Source organism: Pollachius pollachius, assembly GCF_949987615.1.
Source record: "Pollachius pollachius genome assembly, chromosome: 10".
In the NCBI taxonomy this organism is placed as follows: Eukaryota; Metazoa; Chordata; class Actinopteri; order Gadiformes; family Gadidae; genus Pollachius; species Pollachius pollachius.
In genome coordinates this window covers 21282981-21293903 of record NC_136943.1, presented here as the reverse complement: position 1 = coordinate 21293903, position 10923 = coordinate 21282981, and the positions used below count along the sequence as shown (strand labels likewise).

General features: G+C 46.0%; 1 protein-coding gene across 1 annotated transcript in view; it reads left to right on the top strand.

The window, feature by feature from the left end:
- The first annotated feature begins 935 nt into the window (after positions 1-935).
- Positions 936-10923, top strand: part of ccdc88b (coiled-coil domain containing 88B) — a 47918-nt gene continuing 37930 nt past the window's right edge. The window contains 6 exon segments of the mRNA XM_079745298.1: positions 936-1099; positions 2124-2272; positions 3002-3110; positions 7596-7665; positions 8142-8200; positions 8457-8540. Of these exon segments, the coding sequence (XP_079601424.1) occupies positions 1043-1099; positions 2124-2272; positions 3002-3110; positions 7596-7665; positions 8142-8200; positions 8457-8540 (528 nt within the window). The 5' untranslated portion in view covers positions 936-1042.

The window sequence follows — 10923 nt, the reverse complement described above, 5'->3', positions numbered from 1 at the left end:
GTGGATAATCTCAGAACTGCTGCACAAGCATTATCAGCACACACATACACACACACACACACACACACACACACACACACACACACACACACACACACACACACTCACATGCACTCACAAATTTGGAAGGTTGTGCTCTGCAGTGAAAGAAAGCCTGCTCACAGTTTGGTGAACAGCGTGCAAGTCTCAAAAACTGATTCTATTTTCAAAGGCGAACCGACTGTTGGTTCTGTCATATCCTACAGGGGGCTGTTTCCGTTCCAGAATAAAACCATATCTACAGAAAGTCCATGCAAAGGTTTTTGCTTATTTATTATTCTCTCAGAAGATTCATCAAATATTTAGAATATGTAAATGAAAGGTTAGGAATACTGGTGATTTGTAATTAAAATCTCAAGAACTCAACAGAAGAAAGCTGTTGGTGGTTTTATTGTTTGGAGTGAAATGTATAAATAAATAAACAAATAAAATACATTTATAAATGAATAAACAAACGAACGAATGAATAAATAAGGCCGCGTCTATCCATCAAACGACAGACGCCTTGCATTTACCACCAGCAGAGTTCGCTGTTGTACAAAACTTCATTAGTTCCTAGTGTGAAATTAATTAAGCAGATATCTCGCGCATCTCGTGTGCCTTATCTAAATTAGAGCTGGTCATTGGCAGGAAATTAAACTTGAATATGTCACGCAAATTGAATTCAGATGGGTTCATTGTTTAACAGGTGGTAATAAAACTCAGACTTTCCATGGTCCCCTCGTCCATCTTGGCGGTGCTGGTCTGAAACGCCGGGTGTCTCTGATGGAGGACGTGGAGGAGGAGGACTGTAGTTCCACATACGTGCGTGTTGAACACTCCGGTGCGGTTTTGCAATGTGCTGCAGAACTAGATGACTGACAGGAAGAAAGAGAAGTCACGCAGAGGGAGGGAGTGGTAGGTCCACCGACATGTCCTTATGCAACTCTCATTCTCCTTCTGGTGATTGTAGCCTTGAGCTGGCTATTGTTGTTTGATTAAGTGGTCCTTTGATCTCTCACCGATGGTGGCTAACATGGAGTTAATAGAGGAATTCCTGGAGAGTGCGTTGGCCAAATGGGTACGTGGTTTATAAATTACTCCTTTCAAACCGACATGAAGCGGATGGTCGATAAAGACTTTTTTATGGGACGTTACCGTGAAATAGTTTAAAACAAGTAGTCTAGCCCTGCACACGAAACCAAACCAAGCACTTCTATCAAGTTGGTTCAGGTCTCAGGGGTATATATTCCATTTTAGAAGCAATGGGCTCTCGTTATTATGAACACAGGCCAATCAAAAGTATCCCAGCACTAGACCTACATTGCAACACATCAGCGCATTACCATTACCAACAATATAAAACAACAAACAAACAAAAAGAAAATAGATACAAACTCTACGGTCTCTTTCTATATTGTTCATATAGAAGAGCAAAGCAAACTTCTCCTTTTGTCTGCTTCCTCTGACAGTTTCGTACCGCTGCATAGACTGTGCAGAGAATAACACACACGCCATTAGTGTCTCATCACACTCACCACGACACTGCAGTAATAACCACAAAGGGTTTTCATTGCGCGCACACACACACACACACACACACACACACACACACACACACACACACACACACACAAAGATACAATCTGGCTGATTAGGCCTCGGCCCCTCAGCAATATGTATGTATTCAGTTTAACTTTCTGCCAATGCTTTTCGCTTATAGGTCATTTTATAGACAGCGCATTATTAAGAGGCGGCCAGGGTCCGGGATTGGGACTAAACCTCATTATTTTGTAGTGTGAACTGGCACAGTGAGCCGCAGCGCAGGAAGACCTTGGCCGCCGTCCCGCTTGGCTCTTCTCGTCACTGTGAAGTGCTTCCCAGTGTGACAGCGCGGCGCCCACCTGTCCGAACAGGTGTCGCCCCGTGCCGTCTGAAGTAGCTTCCTGTCGGCCGACTATAGACGAATGCCACGCTACAGGCGCGCACGTGCCATCGTCGCTAGAATAAAACAACGATCCCGAGCGGACCATATCATGCCTCCGTCTATTCCGAGCCTCCGCGTTGTCGCTTTGTCTGTTGTTGACGTGCGGTTCTGGGCTCAGGTGTTGCTGTTCCAGCCCATGGTGGACGGAGCGGGCAGACCGCCCCCCCACAGCCCGTACCTGGACGCAGACCCCGCCCCCCGGGGAACCGGGAGTTGGTATTCGAGGCTGACCGACGGGGTCTTCCTCAACGAGGTCATGAGGTTGATGTAAGCCTGACCAAGATTTTGGTTTCACTTCGACTCTATTCCACACGACACACAGCCGTAATCCAAGGGAACATTGCACTCCGGGATGGTACCAAGCCGCTTCGATTATTGTGTTTATCAAGTTTATTTAAAGGCTACCTAATAAACCATCTCTTGAATCATGTAGTTATTATTACAAGGCCTATTATTATTATTGATGCACCCTCTACTCACATACACTGGGAGATAAACCAAGGCTATACAAACAAGGGGAAAGGGATACTTTTGAAAGTAAAAACATTTATCATTAAGACATTTTGAATTTATTCTATAGCATCTCTTTGTTTAAACAGTATAATTCAACAGTCTAATAATACTTTTGTAGATCTGACAGAAATTTGTGTTCAATATTGTTTTAACATTATTGATACACAGGCAAGTTGAGCTGCCATACTAAGCCCATTTCCAGTGAGAGGCGTGCTTCTGCTAACTCATTATAATGTTATATCTAAGTCTATAACCGCCAACGATGAAACATTAATCATTATTTATTATTCTCGACAAACTTTGCAACCTAATTTTGCTGGTGTTATGCTCAGGCTGATTAAAATTTGATCCGTACTCCGTGCACACAATTCACTGTTGCGTGAATTGTAATCCCTTGAAAAGGAACAGTATCTCTACCTAGCTGAGCTGTGTTCTCAGACACCCCAAGGAACCATATCTCTAACTAACTAGCTGTGTTTTCAGAGATCCCAACCCAAAGGTGGAGCAACTCTACCACCGCGATGCCGGAGGCTGCATGCTCCGACTGCAGAACTTCTCCATCCTGAACCGCCACCTCAGGGCCTTCTACCAGGTACACATATATCAACCTTTGAAATGGATTTTAAAGGAGGTTGAATTTACACTTTAAACATTTAAAAATAAATGAAAGGGGCTGTAGGTAGGATCTAAGAGCTGTAATTGGTTAGAAATGCCAAAATCGTCAATAAGCTTTTTAAGTGAAATGCTCTGAAAGAATATCTGTTCTGAGTTGACAGTGCCTGCCTCTGTATCAGAGAATTCGATTTAAGGCCGGTCGCCATACTCATTTCTGATGAAGGATGGATTCAACAAAACCAATCAGGGAAGAAATGCCTCATTGGTTTTGATGAATCAATCCTGCCTGTCAATTACATGCCATGCTCTCTTTATAACTCTCAAATCATATCTACGGCAGCTCTAAGTATTCAAAAGCCCCTTTCTGATCGGTCCTCCATGGTATGCCACAGAACAACAATCAACAACAATATGTATGTGCTATTTAGTGATATTAGCATTAGCATTCCCATTAGGCTTAGTGTTTTCCCCTGAATAGCTTATTCCCTCAAACCAGAGTGGGGATCCAGAGTGATTAACTTAATCACATTCTCTTTGGTGTAAAAAGTGGTTCCATTCAAATGCTCCCAAAACACTCGGTAATCAGAGTATCGGTTCAGATCCAGAGTTGGGATTCACTTAATCTGATTGCCTCTGTCGGCAAACATAGACACACCTAAACCTGCCCTATGTGCATTTTCTACTGCGGCTATCCATCCAGGGAATCTGTCTCTATAAATGTTTTTATTATTTTTATTCTGATAACTTTTGAAATCTCAGAGACACTAACTGTCGTCTGGAATTGAAATCCTACAACTGAGGCTCAGACTAAAGCCACTTTAAGTTGTTAATGCGAAAACTTACAAAGTGCAGGTTTAATAATTTTTATTATTTAAATATTTACTATTTATTACACAAGGACATACCTAGGTCAAACTCCACACTGGCAGACTCATGTTATTGACATATTCAGCTCCCTCTCCTTCTCGTACATATCTCATGCAATCATTCATTACCGGGGGACAGTGTTGGATGAAGAGTAGGGTTGTGTCGACGGTTGAGAGTGGGTAGGGTGGGGGGGGTCATCTGCAATAGCGAGGTCGGGAGGCAGTTAAAACAAAAAAGTCCAAAAACGTTGCTTGTGTCTATTCTGGTGATACTGCACAGCGAGGGAACGCGCCAATGAGAGGCTGAACCAGAAAACGAGCAGCAGGGGGAGGAGGGGGAAGAGGGGGAGGAGGGGAAGAAATACAAAGTTCTGTCCTCATCAGTCTTGTTGCTAAGAAACAGCCGCTGCCTTAAAACCAAAACAAGGGGGCGAGTGAGAGGAATGGAGAGGAGCAGCGACCTCGTCTGTACCAACCAGTCCCAGGGTCACGGGGTCGCCGGACGCAGGAAGATAAGATATCAAATAGCTCTGCATCACCGTACGGAGCCGCGCTAGGGCCCGCATGGGCGAACAAGTGTTGTGGGTTCAAGTGTTGTGCGATGACTGTTGTGCGATGTGTTCCTCCGTAACAGAGAGACACAACGTCACGCAATGCTCAGATTTTGGGGAGGGAAGAGACCGCGAGAGAAGGTAGAGGATCAGGCTAAATTGCTCCGTAAGGCGACACACGCTCACACATGCACGCAGCCACGCACACACGCACGCACACGCGTAGCACACACGCACGCATGCACACACACACACACGCACGCACGCACGCACGCACACACACACACACACACACACACACACACACACACACACACACACACACACACACACACACACACACACACACACACACACACACACACACACTTAAAGAAGGCGTTGCTTCCCCTTGTTTCACTTCTTTCTTTTTTCAATGAATCACTTTTTGTGTTTCCATGCCTTGGCGAGGGACGGCAGTGATAATTAGCGAGGATATATTGGGCCAATGTTGTGTAGTGGTCCACCAGGTATGCTCAGAATAGGCTCCCCTGTTAATTCTAATTTCCCTTTCTCCCCCTTTTACTTCTTCTTCTGGGGACGTTTGTGTATCTGGCGCCGTGCGTCCCAAGCTACTGGGAATACGAACACAAGAACACCAGCTGATGAAAGCAGCCAGCCAGCCAAGACTTAGCCCTCTACGTTCCTCGGGTTTTTTATATATATATAGAGAGAGAGCTAGTGTACCACCTGTGTAGCTTTACAGACATAAATACAAAACACTCAGCAGAAAATACGCTAAAAAAAGGATTAGCACTCACTTCATTATTCTTACCATTGACGTGGCAGTTCATATTTATTATATTCTCTTCGCCTGAAGATTGAATTTCAAGCACCTGAATTAATGAGTTAAGCTGAGCTTGATTCATCATATTTTGTGGATGGAAATGTTAAATGTTGATTTCCCCTCTTAGTGAGAATGATATTGAAATGAATGGCTCGGATATGTGTTACATCATCAAGCTATAAAGATGACAAGGCTATGATTAGCAGTTGGAAATCAAGTGCACATACTTTTCAAGGGAAAATTATGCATACTCGTCAGTATCCCATTATGATTTCCGTATCTATAATTGAATAGGAGAAACAGATGAGAAAAAAGAATACAGAATCATCTGCGATTACATTTTCCTTGCCAAGAATCAGAGCGTTTATGTCAAATATGCTCTGCAGATAGACAGAAACTAAACTACAGGGATACAAACTAATTCCCACTCAATTACTATGCTACAACTTGAGGTACGCTGAGGGCTGTACTTAACCTTATAGCCAGCCGGCAGTCATTCCTGCCCGGGTCTGAGTATCATCGCAGATACAATCACTCCAATAATCCCTTCGAAACTAATCTCTTCCTAATCTCTTAAAGCAGGGTGTTTTTTTTTTTTTTTACCAACAGATAGACACCGAAGAACCAGAACAATATCTGTATATGTTGCTGCCACTGAAAGAAATAATGCACTTCAGAATCCCTTTAAAAACTCGGCCCTGGAAGGGTCTGTTCCACCAGAAGGACCCCTTCAGACCCTTTAAGGTCCGGGGACACGAGGTAGCGAGAGGGGGGTGAGGATGAGCACATGGCCGCATTAGGGAGTGGGTGACATCGCCTATATGCCCCACAGGACTGGAGAACTCAAGGTTGGCTGCGCAGGGTTCTGATGACAAAACTGTAGACTGTGTGATTGCTAAGAGGTGTCCCCCCCCCCCAAACCTCCACCACCACTTCCTTCTCTCCCCTCCCTTCCATACTGCATACCAAATGAGAGTGAGAGAATGTGTGTTCTAACTGTGACTTGCGTGTGCTGTGCGTATGTGTGTGTGCGTGTGTGTGGGGATGAAAATGATTATGCCCTGATGGAAGGGAAGAGGAGAGGGAACTGGCTTCCAGAGTGGGTTTGGAGCGAGAGACAGTGTATTCATTGCATGGCTCATCGACAGCTAATCTGCGCTTGAGAAAGTGTTTTTTGTGTGAGTCTCGACAGATTATGTATTTTTCTTTCTCTACCGGCAGAATTAGGGGTTGCGGAGGTATCGGTAAGATAATTAAGGCCAAATGAACCTGACTCCAACTCAATTAGGCGGACGCCCACATAGGCAGCGCGTGTCTTTGTGAGGCAGGGGGGGGCTCTCTATTTCACTGTGTTCACTGTGGTGGACGCGCTGCCAGAGATGCCAGGTTTCTGGGCAGGAGCCTGTGGGAAGCCTTGGCCTCCAACTGGATTCAAAGTTGTTTTTGGTGCCGCCAGGACCACCACTCCAATAATGGCGGAACGCACTCCAAGCTGGTGGGAATGTTGCCGGGAGTGAGAAAAACAGCAACAATAGTATGCTTTCAGTATATGAACCGCCTCCCGTCAGCGTGTCAGGCTCCTTATCTCGTTCATTTGACTTCAAAGTAATTAAACACATAATTATAAGACCGGCTGCTCTATACTTCCTTGAGACAGTGGCTGCGATGTGCATGAACAAGAACAATTTGTGATATCACTAATATATAGAAGCTCAGGGCGTTTGCGAGCTGCATTCAGAGTTCCTATTTTGTTCTCAATGAGGGTTATGAGTGAAGAGATCAATAAACCTAATTACAGAACCATAGCTATGAACTTATGAAATATTCAAAAGAATATATAACATAATAACAAAGTCTTCGGATACAGTATGTGTGCCAAGAGTAATTAAAGGTCTACTTTAAGGTAGTTAGAATCAATGCTCAGCATGCTGCTGAGAGAATCTCAGTCTGTTGGGTGCTTCTAGCAATGGGGATCCGAACAATAGCTTTCAGTCGTCTTGAAAATGATGAAAAACAAACACAGATAGATAGATGATAGAGAACTGTAATCTGTAGACTACTCTAAAATCAGACACACCACAGTTACCTGGTAACAGCGCCTCAGTGTAACGCCCCACCTTCCACAGGGTGAACACCTCCACTGAGGGTGAACCGCACATGCCAGGTGGCCCCGTGTGAAGGCTCCATACTCTCATTATCATCTCAACTGTGTCCTCTAGGAAGACCTTCAGCAGCTGATACTGATACCGCTCCCAAACATCGCCGTTCTGGGTCAGGATCCCTTCACAGGTACCCTATCTGCGCCCCCCCCCCCCACCCCCACCCCCTCAACTTCCTGGCATGCAGCGCTGCCATCAGTGCTGGAGAACTCCCAGGTGTCACAAAGTAGAGGTAGTGCCGTGTTGTGGTTCTCTGGCTCCGAGTAGAGCTCCGGTTCCACGAATCAGTTGCACGTCTTTGGGTTGTTGCTAATTAGCTCACACAGATGGCTGGCTGGGAAGACTGAGAGAGACGCTTTACCGCCTAAATGTGGAAGCTCTGCCTCCGGGTGGCATCTGAGATGGAAGCAGGGGGGGGCGGGGTGCGGGGTTGTTAGGGGCTGATGATGATGAGTGTGAGGAGGAAGATGGCGAGAGTGATGATGATGGTGATGGTAGTGGTGGTGGCGATGAGGAGTTTGAGGTGGAAGATGAAGACAGTGATGATGATGGTGTTGGTGGTGTTGGTGGTGGTGGTGACGATGAGGAGTGTGTCTGCATCCTCAGAAGCAGCTGTGGAAGAACTCACAAGACTGCTGCTGCTGCTTCTGGGATGCGCTGTGCAGGTAATGACTCATGCATGCACACACACATGCACACGCATACACAAATACACACACGCAGACACACACGTGCATCTATGCATACAGACACTCATGGGTATTTATTGTATCTACAGAGTTATAAAAGTGCACACAAACACTGACACACACACACACACACACACACACGCACACACACACACACATAAACACTAATACGTAAACACACACTCGCAGTAGACAATGCTGACTGCACTCCATTGCTCTTCTGTGTTTGCAGTGTGAGAATAAAGAGAGGTTCATTCAGCAGATTCAGTCTCTGGACATCCAGACCCAGGCAGCTATCGCCAGCTGTATCCAAGAGGTATGCTCCGGGCCTGGGGATAATTACATCAAGACCTCCCCAAGCACACACATCTATACACACACGCACACACCAAGCCAATATAATAAGCATTTAACCAGCGCCTGCTCCTTGGTGAAACCATTGTCCACCGGTCCCAAGTCTGATTATAGACATTTGCAGTTGGATCTGAACCGCGTCCAGAATCGCTGAGCTTTCTTCAAAGTTGGCTGGGGGGGCGGGGGGATGCGAGGAGGGGGGGAATAGAGTGGATATGGATTGAGAACAATGAGGCCTGTGGGCATTCAAGGTACTTTTCAGATGTTTTGTCTTCCCCGCTGAGCTGCGTCCGTGAGATAAAATCTATTTTTTCTATCTGATTTTCGCTGTCGTCTGTGGAGTCACATTTAGCAGCAGCGGCGTTGCTTGCGTCATCCATTTATCAGATGATTACGTAGAGGAAGTGTGTCAAAACACTCGATGGGTTAACCGTCTCTGGGGTGTCATTCAGGAGAACCACTTCTTTCATGAGTAAAACAGATGAAGCAGGTCAGGCATCGGGGCGGTGGCGCTACGGGTTTGTTCCCTTTATTGCCGGTGGGCCGCTAAAAGACTTTCTCGGGAGGCGTCTCATTGGCTGATGGAGTAGTGGGTTCCACATGACATTTACCAGGGGCGGCATGTGGCTCAGGAGGAAGAGCGGGTTGACTGGTAACCGGAAGGTTGCTAGTCCGATCCCTGGCTCCTCCTAGCTGAGTGTTTAGGTGTCCCTGAGCAAGGCACCTCACCCTAACTGCTCCCGATGAGCTTGCTGTCGCCCTGCGTGGTTGACTCCGCCGTCGGTGTGTGAATGGTTGATGAATGGTTGAATGTTAGGCACTATTGTAAAGCGCTGTAAGAGTCAAACCTTTTTGTCAAACCTGCAGCTTACAGTGGAATAAAGCACTGGCCGCTGCCTCAGCTTGCGTCGACTGGCGACATAAAACAAAAACTATTCTCATGGAAATCCACAGATTCTCGTCCTTTTTAGTGCGGATTTAATAATAATAAGAAATATTGAAAAATGTCCTTCTTAATGAACTCTCTCCAATCCCACCCCTGCTCTCCCTCCTTCCTTACAGGAATATCATTTAGTTACTGTAATTACACACGTCAGGATAGCGGTGAGGACAGGCATTAAACAGACACACGCCGTCCTGTCCCCAGCCATTTGGTTTTGTTGTCACAGGATTCCTTCCGCCACCAGACTCCCAGGTGGAGGAGTGAAGCCTTCCCCATGCGTGGTTGAACGTGTGGTTGGTTCATCTGGGTTCTACACACGTTAGATTCAGCGCTTGCATGTCTGCATGATCATCTCTACATTATATTGTTGCCAGGGTTCAAATTCCGGGGGGGTTTGGGGGGGTCTGACCCCCTTGAATGGGATTTGGACCCTCCAAAAGGGACTAAAACGTCAGTTTGGGGAGCACTGAAATACTTACAAGTGTTTGGTTATGTAGTATTTCTTAATCTGTGCTAATCATGAAAGGAATAATATGATTCATATGATTCATATGATTTCAAAAACCCCTTCAGTGGACTGTACCATTTCTGCGCCTTCAGCATCTTTGACTTTTGTTTACTTGACATCACTCGACTATTGCTCCTATACGAAACACACTGGCAGCGATGCCAAATGATGCAGAAAACAAATATTGCCTTATAGTTATTAGATTAAGTCATATTTACGTCCTTTATTTCAGTTAGGGGAGTAAGCAAATTGATTTCAACGTTAGCGTTTATGCAGTGTTGCCACAGTTACATTGAAAAAGTAATCCGAGTATGTGATTGCTAGTTACTCCTTAAAATAGTAACTTAGTTACTTTACTGATAACCTGATTTTAAAAGTACCCCCCCCCCCCCAACAATTCTGCGCAGGGGGCTGGTAGGGGGAATTCAGGGGGGGCCAATCAGTACCTCTTGTATACAGGGCCCAGAATGTGGTGCTATAGCCCTGGGTGCACACACTGACGCCCGGCTTTCAACCGCTTCCGCCAACTTTTAATGCTTTGAAAAAATATTACTGGCCACTTTACGGGGCAATCACCGGACGCATCTCCACGTGCGTGAGGTAAACAGCGCGTTCTAGCGCTCAAGCTGCTCGGACCTCCCCGTGGGTTTAGTTCTCTGCCGATAACGTAGAGGCTCACACGCGCTGTCTCTGCTGCCGTCGCTCCAGTGCAACACACAGAGACACACACGCACACACACACACACACACACACCCACACGCACGCAGCCCCGCGCGACTAATTCCGCCGCTAATAACAACTGGTGGCGCGGACTCTGGAGAGTCAAGGTCGACACTCGCCTCTGATGGATTGAAGTCTTTGGAGACTTACGCTTCACACGCACACGCACTCTC